This window comes from Brachyhypopomus gauderio, chromosome 5, assembly GCF_052324685.1.
Source record: "Brachyhypopomus gauderio isolate BG-103 chromosome 5, BGAUD_0.2, whole genome shotgun sequence".
Classification (NCBI taxonomy): domain Eukaryota; kingdom Metazoa; phylum Chordata; class Actinopteri; order Gymnotiformes; family Hypopomidae; genus Brachyhypopomus; species Brachyhypopomus gauderio.
The window spans coordinates 23,336,945-23,352,371 of record NC_135215.1 but is presented as its reverse complement, the minus strand read 5'-3'; the positions used below and the strand labels follow the sequence as shown (position 1 = coordinate 23,352,371).

The following is a 15,427-nucleotide window of genomic DNA, read 5'->3' as shown; positions in this document are numbered from 1 at the left end:
AAAAAGTACTGAAACATGGAACGCTTATAAAATGTCCAAAATAAACGCTTGCAGTTAAAAAATATTTGTAGGTGGTTTTGCTTTTTGATGAATTTATTTCTTTGGGATAAAGCAGGGTTATGAAAAACTTTTAGTTTTGTCAACATTGCTGTAACACGGAAAACGGAAACCTCGGCACCTCCGCATTTTTTGTAACTCTTATTATAGCAGCTTCACACTGCTATAATAGGCTATAATGAAGCGATACACATTGTCTGCTTAATGGCAATTTCACAGATTAAGCGAATAAAAATCTAGCATTTTTCTTTATATACTATGTTCAAGAGGATGGCTGAATTTGGTCCAGATTCAGGGGGGCGTGTAAAGGTAATTTTAGTTAACTAGCAAAGTTAGCTATATAGTCTAACAAAGCGTGATGCTAACATTAGTTAAACATTTTCGATTATACATATTTATGTATCCATTAAATTTTCGTTTTTCATGTACGGGTCGGACAGTCTATACTGTAACTTCAAGTGCTAATTGTGCCGTTATCTAACGTAATTTACTACTAAGGACGCGGTTGCTAGCTAGCTAGTTAAACGTTGGTTAAGATTGATCATAAGCTTTCTTTGTATGTATATCCATAGGGGGTGACGATTGTGAAACCTATTGTTTTTGGAAATGTTGCACGGTACTTTGGCAAGAAAAGAGAAGAGGACGGCCATACTCATCAATGGACTGTATACGTGAAACCTTATAGAAATGAGGTATGGCTAGCTTTCTTTGCCATGTATTTCTATTTGACTTAAATTGTGAGCGTCAGCAGTTAGCTTTTATCTCTTGTTGTGGCTACTGTAGCGTTTACGTGGTAGTCATAATCATAATTTAAGTACCTTGCGGGTGTGTCAGTGACAAATAAGGGTTGGAACGACGTCCAAATCATAAATATGCTTTAAACATAGTAACCAATTAAAGAATCACAGTCCCATCAAATTGTCAAATTTTGTGTAACCACAAAAGCATGACCAATATTAAATAATTCAGCCTTCTAGAAGTTATGTAAGTGCAGTGGTGGACGAAGTACACCAATTATGTACTTGAGTAAAAGTACAGTTACCTTGAATATTACTAGTAAAAGTATTCACCTCAATTTTTTACTTGAGTAGAAATACAAAAGTATCTGCCTTCAAAAATACTTAAGTATTAAAAGTAAAAGTAAAAACCTTTTTTTTCTTAGCGTCACATCAAAACCCCTAGGCCTACTCGATCAACAGGTGAATAGGAAACAGTGCCTTACATTTGCCTAGCAAACACAAAATACACAAAACTAGCCTATATTATCCTCACGACATTCATTTCCAAACTTTATCCATATTAATAATTCACACTAGAAAGGTAGACAAGTAGACAAACCGTTTAATATGAAAACATAATTCACCACCAAACAGAACAATAATTTCGAACCGGTCACTTCAGTCCTAGCTTGGGGGACTTTTTCTGAGGTTCTATGTTGTCCACCACATGGCGGGACAGGGAAGCTAGAAGCTCTAGCACAGGGGTGGCCAACCCGTGGCTCGCAAGCCGCATGCGGCTCTTTGCCTGGTTTCATGCGGCTCCCCAGCCGGTCCGCGGACTCACCTGCGCTAATGGGGCGACACACTGCTACATCTTCGTGGTGCGCGGTTTGTTTACAAGCCTAGCGAGCCACTAATACTTTTAAAACCGGCGTAGTGGAAAACACGCATTTGACTGTCTTCACAGCTAATAATTTACCACCCCCCACCCCACAAATTACACTCGCCCACCCCCCCGCTCAACAATCTACACTCGCCCATGTATGATGGCTGGTGGCTCTTTGCCGTAACACAGTAAGAAAAGTGGCTCTTGGTCTATGATGGGTTGGCCACCCCTGCTCTAGCACCTAGAACTAGAACTGTGTGCAGCCCAATCAACTGAACTCATAATATTAAACTTGGCCGAATAATTAATAATAATTAATATAATAATAATCAGGGTTGCCAACTCTCACGCAATGAGCGTGAGACACACGCATTGACTGTCTTTACCAGAGACCGTCTTCACACGCTCACATGACATACATCCGATTTCTCACAATGAAAAAAAATCTAGTTTATTTACCTCCGATCTACATCTATGATTCAATGAGTTACTAGTTCGCTCTGGCGGCAACCACCGGCGATCGATCGATCGCGATATAATACTTAATTTGTGTCCAACAATTTACACTCGCCACCACCCCCACCCCCCGCCAACATTTTACACACATGCCGCCACCCCCGCCCCCCCCAACCCTGATAATAATAATTTTAATAATAATTTTAATAATTTTGCTTCACCTCGCTCATATTTGTTTGCCTTTGCCTCCCTCATAGGAATAAATTGCGAAGTTCGCTTCGCTTGGCCAAATTCGCGTGTATCTGTCCCCGGCTTTAACGTTTGATGTGGGAGTCTCCTGTCTTAAACTGGGGCTTAGCATCTCCACAGATTGCAATTTGGGTACTAGCACCCCAGTCAACATGTCCATGCGGGCCCCACATGGGTTTGAAATGGGCTGGCACATGGGCTCTTTTTGGGCAACCCAGCTGGGGCCCACAAAGATTTGTCCATCGGCTCCACATGGGCCCCATGTGTGTTAGCCCATGTGGGCCAATATTGGGGTCAATGTGGGCCTCAGGTGGGCCCCGTATGAGCAATGATTCACTGGTCCTACATGGGCCCCTTGTTTGTGTGGGATAATGACGGGGCCAGTGTGGGCAACAAGTAGGGCCCTTATGGTTAACTGCAGACACCCGCTTCAGCCCCATTAGGGGCCCATGGGCAAATTTTTATAGGGCCCATATGGGTTATGCAAAGGGGTCTCAAATATCAGCCCATCACTCACTAGAATGTCAGCTTGCATCACACATTTGGAGCACAATTACTATAATGCTAAATTGTGTCATCCAATGTGGGTCCCTATGGAGTCATGGAGGGCTTCAGGTGACGTCTCTGCTGTACATACCTAATGCAATATTCAGTTGCTTTTCTTACTTTGCAAAACTGTTGTATAAGAGCACAGCACTAAAGACTGTATTAACATAAGTAATTTCAATCAGAGATGAGCTGTTTATAATAATACTTACATTTAAATGACGACAAATGCTTGATCAATCCTAATAAAAATGTTTTATTGAAAACGACAACTCATTAACAATTTTAACCATAAATGTCCATAAAACATATGTTAAGAGTCTTTAGAATCCTTTACTGTGTGTTGCTGAGTTGTGTAGTTTCACATCTTGTAGAGAGAGAGAGAGAGAAGAGGGGAGGGAGAGACAGACAATAGTATTAATTAAAGCACACAACAGTAACACTGCAGATTATCTAAACCACTTTTATCAATGATAAACATCCTTCTCTGTGAATCTAAAACATGGTAAAGCATAAAAATCCTGTTTGTACTATTGAATTAGCTCACTAGGCCTGTTTAATGGGCATGCATTTTCTGCACCACCTGGGTCCTGACCATAATACACTGTACAGAACTCTATGAAGGCTCTTGCCAGCTTCTAGTTTGCACAGGATAATAAAATCCTGACCAGTACTCCTTCAAATATACTATACAATTCATTAATTTGAGCTGCTGCAGTTACTCAAAATTTCCAAAGACACTGATGTCTAACACTTTAATCACCTCTTGGGGGAGATTTTACAAATGCCAAGTGATGTGTTTACAAGTTAGGTGTACATAAAACATTTAAAAACTCCAATATAGGAGCTGTCAGGGTTTTGGAAAGTAAAAATGACAATGATTTTCACATGCCTTCATAGTCACATTATCACAAACGTGTAACTCACTATTGATTACTTACATCTGTTCTGCGTTGCTTTTTTGAAAGTCTCTCTGCGCTCTCAGTGCACGGTTTCCATCATGGTCACGAGCATTGGTAAACCACTTTGAGACAGCTCTCTCAACATCATCTTAGTTAATTCTGAAGATAAGCATTTTGTTTTAGGGCACCTACAAAACAAAATTTAAAATTCAGATAGAATAAACTGAGGCAAAACAACCACCACATGTTACTTTACAGAGCACCAAAACGAGAAAACCGCTATCTAACTTAGACCCATTACAAGAATGATTAGTAGCTGTTTATCCATAAGACAATACTCTTTTCTGCTATACACAAGGTTTTCTATGGTAGGTTAGCTAGCCTAGCAACATCGAAATTTGCACTTATGTCTTAGCTGATCTAGGAAAATTAATTAACTAAATCTAGGTGGGTTACGTCGAAAATGTGTAAACATAGACATTTTAAACACTATATTTCCCCCCACAGATTATTCTTCTTAGCCATAACAAATGAACGGCTTGCGTTCTACCTTTCAACACTAACGGTTGTTTTAGCTATCAAGCTAGCTAGCTAACGTAGCTAGGTTTGAATTAAATATAACGTCAGGCATTATATCCTCAGATATTTTTCTTTCTTTCATTGTATATTTGTTCTTTTACACATTGATAACCAAATTAGAGAAACCGGATAAAAAGTAAATTTCTTACCTCAGTGAATGATATCTCCAACGGATATAAAAATACGCTTTCAGTCAGTCCAGGCGGGAGACCGTTTAGTCTTTTGTTGTGGGCGGGCGCGCACGAGAGGAGGCGAGGCAATGGTTTATTCCATAAATCTGAAGCAGGTGTTAATATTTTGAATGAATTTAGTTATTATAACTGCTTCACAAGTTAAACTATATCAACATGCAATTTATTTGTGTGCCAGAGAAATATCCAGTTCTACCATCATTTGCTTGAGCTGAGGTATAAAATCGTGTACTATGTAAAAATGTCTGTTTTGTAAATGGTATTTAAAAGTCCGTTTTTAAAATATTAGGCTATTTAAAAAATCAGGCCCACGTGGGTCCCAACTATAACCCAACTGGGGCCGGGATTTATAACCCCAATGGGGCCCACAAATGTAACTCAACTGGGGCCCGAATAGAACCCTTAAAAAAGCCCACTCTAAGCCCATGCCCAGATAAAACCCGTACTGCCCAGTTAAATCCCATGTGGGGCCCATGTGGACATGTTGGCTGGGACACTGCTTTGGATAAAAGCATCTGTTAATGTAGTGTATTTCGATGTGATATAATTAACCGGGGTATATAAACCACCTTGTTGGTAGTACTCATCTAATGGCGAACTTACTTCGATGTGTTTTTTCAAGTTTGATGGCGAGTTCATAAATGATGACAGCGATGTGTTCTTCGGAATGCAGAGGAGGAATACGAATCATTTTTCTTTTCAAGGAATTCAAACAATTGGGCTAAATAAGGCCAGGGGTGTTGGGGGAAGCCATCTGTTGCAGCCATGTCAGATCCACAGCCATTTAGGGTACAAATCTTAATCTCTTACTGAGCGCTGATTGGTTATAGTCTGTGACACGGCACACTTTAACCTTTCGGTATTTTATTAAGCGTTGATTTAAAAATGCAAAAGGAACGAGATGTTTCTGTAAATGTAAAAGTATAAAGTCTTACCAAATAAAAGTACTTGAGTAAAGTACAGATACATGGAAATGTTACTTAAGTACAGTAGCCTAACGAATTACATTTACTTAGTTACTGTCCACCACTGTGTAAGTGTACTGATGAAAAGTAATTTATTATGAAATATCATTTCAAATTATATTTAAAATATTTTATTTCTAAATTAAGATAATATGGGATTTGGTGTGCTGAGCAAGTCAGTATGCCATAAACATTAACATTTTCTCTCTAATCTTGGGTCAGTTGGTTTAAAATTATTTTGAATTTCATTTTTACAGTGTAGTACAGTGCTAAAATCATATTCATAGTAACTTTCTTGAGCAATATTAGATTTTTATGAGAAACATTGGTTACACCAATTGACATTTACCGGTTACACCAACTGATGACAAGCAAACGACTAATTTACAATTAAATTTTAATAAAAAGTCATGAAGTTAAGTCATTTAGGTGTTGTAATAAATGATCAGAATCTAATAGATTTTTTACATACCATATAAAACAATACTCTTAACAATGAAGAAACAGATTGATCTCTGATTTCAGTACTGTAAGAACAATTCATACACATTATTCATCATATTACATTAAAAGCAATCAACAATCAAATGTAAGACGATATCTAGCAGACGGAAGAAAACTAAATTCAAATTGTACATACACTGTGCATATGAGTTGTTTGGAACATTCCAAACATCCATATCTCAGTCAGAAAGGTGACAACTCTGTCCTTTTTCTCCTTAGCAATTTTATTTTTGCCTCTCTTCTTGTTTTTCACACTCACTTTCATTCTTTTCTTTGAGTTCATCAACTTTCCATTACAGCTTTTTTGCTTTCATTCTTTCACTTAAGTTCCTTATTTTTATGAACCTTAGCTTCCCCCTTTTCTTCAGCACTTTTTTCTATGTTTGCTGGTACTTTTCTGCACTGCCCTCACATGAGTGGAGGATGCCTGTGGTCTCTCTAAACTTAGCTGCACATAGTCATGATCAGCAACATACACTATGGGCTCTGGAGGGCCATTAAAAGCTGCTCATCTGCTGGTGAATTCAGTGATGGAGTAGGAAGGTTCAAAACTTCAGCAAACACCCTTTTCTTCTTTCAGCCTCTCTGTACTGTCTCTGATACTGCTTCCACTCTTTCCCTCATCTGCACCCGTGTTTCCCTGGGCAGTTCTGTGACTGGATGTTTGTGATCTTTCCCTTTCTCTCTCTCTTTGATGGCTAAAGCACAGAAGATGACTGAAACTGTTAGTCTAATGTCCAGGGCCTTAATTTGTCTTCCATTATGACTTCAAACCTCTCAATAAAACTACCCTTTTAGGAGCCCTACATCACTGATTTTACTTTCTCATGAAACACTAGCATGTGTATGTGAGGGTGTATGTGGTGTATCTTTGCCTTATTTTAGCCCGGTAATTTGCCCTTGCAGCAGGATCCATATTAAAACGCGCTCTGCGGAGAGGCATCTATTAGAAGAGGAGAGAGTTTGTTGTTTGCATACACAGGTTTCCACCTATATACTTCTTGTTTATGTGCACTATCCTATAGAAATGTGAAATCAAAAACAGGTTTCATTTAGAGATTTTATAATTCTTTATAAAATATATTTCAAAGTAAATTAGAGCTTTATTTTGAAATGATCACATTTTTAAAGTTATTCAAATTTCAGAGATAGAAAAAAATAAACAACACGTTTTTCACCAGGATACACGTGTTGCTAATAGAAACCTGTTTTGGCATACAGGAAAAGTAGGTTGAAGTGTATTCTATTAATTCAAAGGCACGTAGTTCAAACCTAATTCCATTTGTTGTTAGGATATGTCGGCTTATGTGAAGAAGATACAGTTCAAGCTTCATGAGAGCTATGGGAATCCTTTAAGAGGTACATTGTAAATTCAATATTTTATATTCTTCGCATTTTTGCATGTTCTTTATCAAGATGTTGCACCTCAGTAATGCTGTAAACCAGGAAATGCTGAGATGCTGTTGTTGTTTCAGTGGTAACAAAGCCACCATATGAAATAACTGAGACAGGCTGGGGGGAGTTTGAGATCATTATAAAAATCTTCTTTATAGACCCAAATGAGAGACCAGTAAGTAGCAGATATCCTTTCTTTTTTTTTGTATTTTAAATTATAATTTAACTTCATTTAAAGGTAGACTTTACTCTCATTATTATGATATGAAGACCTACACTTACATTTTATCAATGGGAAGAACAGGTCTGGATATTTTCTTGAACCAGGTTACCCTGTATCACCTGCTGAAACTGTTCCAGTCGGATTCCAGTGCGATGCCTAAGAAGACCGTTGTCTCAGAGTTCTATGATGAGATGGTGGGGGCTTACAGCAAAAAACCATGGCTATTAACTATTACTGTCCTAATGCTCATATAGCAAATGTATTATGATTCAGTTAGTACAGACAAGACTGCAAAGTGTTCCCTGCACTTACAGATCTTTCAGGATCCAACTGCTATGATGCAACAGCTTCTGAACACCACCAGGCAGCTGACTCTGGGAGCCTACAAACATGAGACAGAGTGTAAGTCAAACCCACATCACGTGTACATATTCATAATATGTAAGTAAAACCTACAGGACATGAGCCCGCATTCATAATGCAGGTACTTGGAAAGAAAGGGGGGACGTCCTGCTCTGGTCACTTTAACATAGCCTGCAAATAGAACCAAAGGGAGACAGGAGAAATTAGTATATGAAACAGATAAGCTGTTTTAATTTGTTGAAAATAAAATATAATCATATTTCCTGTGTAAGGACAAGAAAATGCTTAGAGGTTACATTGTATGGTGATATTAGTTTAATCCAGTGGTTCCCAAACTTTTTCTGCCATGCCCCCCTTTAGTAGATAAGAATATTTTTGCGCCCCCCCCCCCCCCCCCCCCCCCATTGACACATGTTTTAAGCCTGGTTTATACTTGACGCCTCGCGAGGGTCCGCGCGGCGAAAATGACGTAATCGCGGTGGCTCCGCACGTGGCTCCGTACGTCGGTTCACGAGGTCGTGCACCTCTCGAATTTTGTAACTTCGCGCGTGCCGCGCCTCACAAAGTCGTGTTTGCAGGGTTCATACACCTTTATAAGGTGGAATTAAAACACTTGTACGTCACTTTCAAGGTCCATTTCAATATTTCCCAGCACGTTAAACTTAATTAAGTTAAATATTTATATATATACTCGAAATGATTCAAAATAATTCGCTTTTTAATCACATTATTTAATGGTTATTTATTTTCAAAACGCCCAAACTTAACGTCTTCACGTTCTCTCGTGTTTCGTCCTGGAATTACAAGAGGCTCGTATTTGTTAACGTAATACAAGAGAACTGTTCAGTCAGATAGCTATTTGTTGTGAAACGAAGTATTTACAATTTCAAGCATTTTCAAGTACTTTAGCCTAGATTCCAGCACTTTTCAAACCTGAAACACAAAAGCAATATTAAAATTCATCAGGTAAATGTTTCTTCCCCTGTTTTTGAGGGGTGTTTCTTTATACAACCACATATCGTTTCGGACAAAACTACAAAGAATGTGACGCGGCTAGTATAAACGCCTCCACCATTCGCGCAGATTCATAGATGTATATTTCTATCTATATAGATCTATGTATATATATAGTGTGTGTATATATTTATTTATTTATTTTGATGCTTGGTGTAGCGTCAGGTAAAAATGTTATTTCACCGGTTTTGCAGGGGTTTTTTATTCTCCACTTCCACCTATCGCCACCTATCGTTTCGGAGAACACTGCAGTGAAGCTCGCGAAAGTATAAACGCCTACACTGTTCGTGCAGGATCACGCGAGGTGGACGGAGTCACGCGCTACGGTCACTCGCGAAAGTATATACCAGGCTTTACTTCCAAGCTCCGCGCCCCCCCTGCAATAGCTCCGCGCCCCACCTAGGGGGAGCGCCCCCCACTTTGGGAACCACTGGTTTAATCCATGAAGGTACATGATCAGACTGAATTAGGGCAGTAGAGACTGCTTAATGGCTGTCACTATATACTCTCAAAAACTCTTGAAGTTGACAGTTTACAGTCTAGTTCAGTGAGTTTGGCTGCATTAAGCCCCATTTGATTCTATTTGTTTAATTTTGCCCTGGGAAAAATGTAATTGTTATTACTGGAAATTCCTAAATGCATTAGCAGCAAGAATGGGCTACGTTTCATGATACGTGTGTGTGTGTGTGTGTGTGTGTGTGTGTGTGTGTGTGTGTGCGTGTGTGTGTGCGTGTGCGTGTGTGTGTGCGTGCGTGCGTGCATGCATGCTCATGGGATAGTTGCAGAACTGGAGATGCGAACACGGGAGAAACTAGAAGCTGCAAAGAAAAAGACAAGTCTGGAAATCACTGAGCTGAAAGAAAAGCTGAAAGCCTCCAGAGAAAACATCAACTTTCTGAAGGAAGAAATACGCAAACTAGAAGAGGAGGACCAAATGAAGGATCACTGATGATCATGTATGCAGATCAGGGTAATGGAGTTAAAGGGCCATTGGTGAGGCCTTGTGAACAGACTGAACTCATTTTGGACTGTGGACACTTCGGGTGCTGGTAGTCACTTCACCTGGTGTTCGTCTTCTAGCAACTTGGCTAACTACTTAAAAAATTGATTATTGGGCTTGGTCTCTATCTCTCTCGCTCTGTAACCAGGACAAATATTTGCTAGGTAGCACATCCCAGAACTGGGATCTATGTCATGGTGTGTTGCTTTCATTTATGTCTGTTAAAAGTTGACCCTTTTAAACTTGCTAAATATATCCAGATTTGAATCTGCATGTTTGGAGATTTCACAGAAGCTAAAATTTACTGCCAAAATGGTGTGTTGTATAATTTGTAATATTTGAGAAGGATTTATAACCCACTTCTATAGCAACCATACCGCGCATAAGGGATCATTTGAATTATTTCTTGAAAAAGTATTTCTTTGAAAATATGGCAAATGAGAAATATTGAGGCATTGTGTAAGTAACAAGTTTGATATGAGCTCAAGCTTTAAATCTCACTGCAGTTGTGAAATATTTTGACCTTTTAAAGTTTCTGTGCATATACCAACTGGTTATGTCAATTTCTGTGCTAAGTATGTGAAGAAATATTTTTTCTAATAATTGGCTCCTGCATCCAACAATTATTGGCTATTTATTAAGGTTGTTACATGTGCTGCAGCTTGAGTTACTGTTTAGCCTAGCAGGTTACTGTCCAAGTGCTAACTTTTAAACTTGATTATTTACTGTTTATACCAAAACTGTGTATTCCAGTGCAGTTAAAAGCTTATCTTTCTATGGGGCTGAAGATAAATGCCAGTTTTTTCTAACTGATTTTAGTGCAAAACGGTGTTTCGTACTTTTTCAGTGAAACCTTTTCAGTGAAAATGTCTAATTTTACATAAAAGTCAGTATGGATACAGTAAAAAAAAAAAAAAAAGAGTGGCATTAGTATTTGTCAGCATGTCTCTTTTTCCAATCTTATGTCTGTGTTGTGCATTTTTGTTGGCTCGTAGGACCTTCAGTGTTTCTCCAGTCTTTGTTTAGAACCATTAGTCACTATTAAAAATTCTTGCCTGTGTTGTGAACATTGGGGACCATAATCCTGAGCAACACAGCCACTTTTTCCACAGGATTTATAAGCAGGTTAAGTTTTTAAGACCTGGATCTGGTAGCCAACATTTATGAAGGGAGCTTTTTCTCTATGTGTTCCGGAGACAATAATTACCCAAGTTTGATTATGTTAACCAACAAGATCACAGTTTATGTATGTTTATGTAGCCTACATAATGATAGAACATCTAAAGAAGCAGATGTTCATAATTGAAAAAAAACAATGCTATTCAGGGATAGACATTTAAAGTTATGTTAATAATAATAATTCTTTATTTTTATATAGCACTTTTCAGGAACCCAAAGACGCTTACATTTAAGAGCAACAGAACAGACAGGCAAACAGACAATAGGAATAAAGCTGTAAATAGGAAGAGGTCATGAAGTATGGAAACATTGGGAGCTGATGATGGAGTAAAATAAAGTAGACCAGTAAACATGGAGATGACAGTGGTGTAGAGGTTTAGTTTGAGGTATTGAAGGCAGCCCCGTCGACAGGGGGGGACAACCGGGTCTGTTGTCCCGGGCCCCAGGGCCAGGGGGGCCCATCAAAGAGCCCAGCAATTTATTTTTTATTTAAAGTCTATCATTTTAAATATAATCTTGAAATCTTTCATTAATATAAAATTCTGTACTCAAAATAAGCTCAGTGGCTAAAATATATATGTTTTTTACCTATCTGCATATTTTCCATTAAGTGCATACACCCTCGCCTCCCATTGAAAAATGGTTTGATCCAGCACCGACTGTAGCCAGCTGGTACCCGCCCAACAGCGGAAAATACAGTGGTGAATAGTTAAACAGGGTGGCCGCGGGTCCTTAAAAAGTCTTAAATGGTATTAAATTTCATTTTTGTCAAATAAGGCCTTGAAAAGTCTTATTTTGTCTTAAATTTTCAACCACAATGTCTTAAATTTGCGGAGCTAAATTTAGGGATGAATAATTCCGTTAGCGGTGTGTTGAACTTAAATATTGCTTAAGTATTTCGGGCTTAACGAGCACCGGTAGTTGTTGGACTGGCGGGATCATAATTTCATGCGGGCTGTATGTACGTTAACGTCTGTTCGGAGAGATGGGGAAATGCAAACTTAGCCAGAAATGGTTGGAAGACCCGACATATTCTTGGTGGCTCAGAGCTGTCACAGATACCAGCGAGGCTCGTCAGCAGCAGCCTGCAATATCTACGTTTTGCCCAACAGAACCATTCAGTCGAGCTCTGCTCAACGTCGCATTCACGCTGTAGGCTATGCGGCTCTACCAATACTTTGAAGGCTTAGGTAGTATGGGCGCTAAAAACAGTTAAGAGTCACCAGTCATACAGATCCAACGAAGGAATTGACTCATTGTTTAAAACCATGTTCCCTGATGCCGCCTTCAAGTCTGGTTTATACTTTCGCGAGTGACCGTAGCGCGTGAACCTCCGCGAACGGCGGGACCGTTGCAGTGTTGTCCGAAACGATATATGTGTTAGTATAAAGAAACACTCCTCAAAAACAGGGGAAGGAACATTACCTGACCAATTTAATGTTACTTTGTGTTCCAAGTTTGACAAGTGCTGAAATTTAGGCTAAAGTACTTGAAAATGCTTGAAATTGTAACTGCTTCATTTCACAACCAATATCTGTCTGACTGAACAGTTCTCTTTACGTTAACAAATACGAGCCTCTTGTAATTCCAGGACGAAACATGAGAGAACGTGAAGACGTTAAGATTGGGCGTTTTGAAAATAAACAACCATTAAATAATGTGATAAAAAGCGAATTATTTCGAATCATTTCGAGTATATGTATAAATATTTTACTTATTTAAGTTTAATGTGCTGGGATATATAGAAATGGACCTTGAAAGTGAGTGACGTACAAATGATTTAATTCAATCTTGTTACGGTGTATGAACCCTGCAAACATGACTTGGTTAATTGCAAGCCGCTCGCGCATGGGCGAAACCACCGCGATTACGTAATTTTCGACGCAGCGGCTGACGAGCGGCTCGCGCGCTGTCGTACACCTCTCGAAATTTGTAAAAACTTCGCGCGCGCCGCGCTTCAACGCAATTAACCAAGTCATGTTTGCAGGGTTCATACACCTTAACAAGATGGAATTAAATCATTTGTACGTCACTTTCAAGGTTAAGTATAAACCAGTTATAATAATAATTTACTTGCTGAACAAGCCGAAGGGAAAGCAGGAACCCTGATGGCCAACGTGATCACAAAATCAAACATCCTTAGAAAGAGTTTCAGAGAAAAAGTAGCAGAACTGAAAGGGGTTGAGCGTGAGCTGGAGTGTGGATCAGAAAAACAGGAAAATGGCCTTGTGTGTGTGTGTGTGTGTGTGTGTGTGTGTGTGTGTGTGTGTGTGTGTGTGTATGGTATGATGCTGTTGTCAGTGTTTGAATTTTGTTTTGTATAAAGTTTCATTGTGTATACTGTACAGTGAAAAAAATGTAATGTTTGTGTCTTGTATTGTCCATCTTGTGCATTAACATTTGAAGTTTTCAAGCAGCTAGATTAATTAATGTAAATAATCAGTTGGTTTTTGTGCTTTATTTTAACGTGTATGATCTTGCGAGTTGGTCTTAATTTTATTTGGAAAACGGTATTAAAAAGTCTTAAAATGTCTTAATTTTCCCTTGGTCAAACCTGTAGACACCCTGGTTAAAGTAAACAGAAATCTGGAGCGCAGAAAAGAAAGGAAAAACATTTACCTGACGAATTTTAATGTTGCTTTGTGTTCCAGGTCCTGATTGAAGGTAAGGGAAGTGTTATAGGCCGGTGCAAAGAGATATGTTTTTAAGTTTGTTTTGAAAGTGGAAAAAGAAGCAGAATGTTTAACTGAAGAAGGGAGGGAGTTCCAGAGGCAAGGTGCCATTTGAGAGAAAGCTCGGTGACCAAAATCTTGGAGGTGGAATGTAGGGATGGTTAGCAGAGGTGGGTAGAGTATTCAACAATTTTACTCAAGTAAAAGTACAGTTACTTGAACCAAATGTTACTCAAGTAAAAGTAAAAGTATGCATCCCAAAAAATTACTTGAGTAAAAGTAAAAAAGTACTTTGATTAAAAGCTACTCAAGTAGTGAGTAAATGCATGAGTACTGTCTGGTGTCAGTAAATTACATCATGGGAAATTGAATTACGGGAAACAATGACTTTTAATGATAAATATAATTTATTATAAATAAATATTATATATATACATTATTTAATATAAATAATATGTATTTTAGTTTGTTCCTAATTATTAGGCCTGTGTAACTTTGTGGAACACATTAAAGGCACTAACTGATGAGACTGTCAGCCAATCCCTGTAGCTACAACTTGACACCAACTGAATCAATTTGTAGCAGACTTAATCATCATATATTGCTAGTGTATACACTCTATACACTGGTTTTTAGTATTGCACTGCGTTACATTTAATAATTACATCATACAAACGTTATGCCTCAGAGATATAGCATTACACAAAATTATACATACAGCAAACTTATCGCATCGTGTTTCCTCATATTTGATGTTGAGTTCTTGTAGGCTGAAATGTCCACACGTTTGCAGACACGATTGGCAGCGCCAAGGTTGCAAACTCTCACGCATTGAGCGTGAGACACACGCATTTGACTGTCTTCACACGCTTACACGCCACACATCCGATTTCTCACGCCGAAAAAATGTAGTTTATTTACCTCTGATCCATATTTATGATTCAATGAGTTACTAGTTCGCTCTGGCGCCAACCACTGACGATCGATCGATCGCGATATAACACTTAATTTGTGTCCATTTAACACCCCCCCCCCCCTCAACAATTTACGTTCACCACCCAAACCCCCATCCCGGTTTAAATCTCACTAAAAGAGATCTTGAAAACTTGGCAACCCTGCAGCGCATTATATAGCTGTCCTTTTTACACGTTTTTAATGTAAACATTGGCTGTATGTGAGGTCAGGGTTGCTCGGGAGGTTTTTCTGTCACTTTCTTACTACGGTGGAGAAAGTTTGCGTATGTGATCACGTGATTGACCGGCTTCATTTGATTGGTCACTCGTACTCGGGTGCCGAGAGGTTGGTCAGTCTTCTCACTGAAAAGACGAATTATTTACAAAACGAAAGTAACGGTAGCGCGCGGCCCAAATCTGATTGTAACGGAGTAAAAGTCGCGTTTTTCTCACCACATATTTACTCAAGTAAAAGTAGAAGTCTTTCATATTAAAACTACTCCTACAAGTACATTTTTGTCCAAAAATCTACTTGAGTAAATGTAACGCAGTAAATGTAACGCGTTCCTACCCA

General features: G+C 38.8%; 1 protein-coding gene across 1 annotated transcript; it reads left to right on the top strand.

The window, feature by feature from the left end:
- Positions 1-179: 179 nt before the first annotated feature.
- Positions 180-13,760, top strand: yeats4 (YEATS domain containing 4). Its single transcript, XM_077006554.1, has 7 exons — positions 180-366; positions 630-749; positions 7,347-7,413; positions 7,530-7,624; positions 7,777-7,866; positions 7,987-8,074; positions 9,829-13,760. The coding sequence occupies exons 1-7, from the start codon at positions 316-318 to the stop codon at positions 9,996-9,998; spliced, it is 681 nt and encodes a 226-aa protein (XP_076862669.1). The 5' UTR covers positions 180-315; the 3' UTR covers positions 9,999-13,760.
- The last annotated feature ends 1,667 nt before the right edge of the window (positions 13,761-15,427 follow it).

Excerpts from the sequence above, each read along its gene's own strand:
- yeats4 (XM_077006554.1), top strand. The coding sequence starts at position 316 with ATGTTCAAGAGGATGGCTGAATTTGGTCCAGATTCAGGGGGGCGTGTA. Across the intron at positions 750-7,346 it reads TGAAACCTTATAGAAATGAG|GATATGTCGGCTTATGTGAA; the intron begins GTATGGCTAGCT and ends ATTTGTTGTTAG. Across the intron at positions 7,625-7,776 it reads TAGACCCAAATGAGAGACCA|GTTACCCTGTATCACCTGCT; the intron begins GTAAGTAGCAGA and ends TTCTTGAACCAG.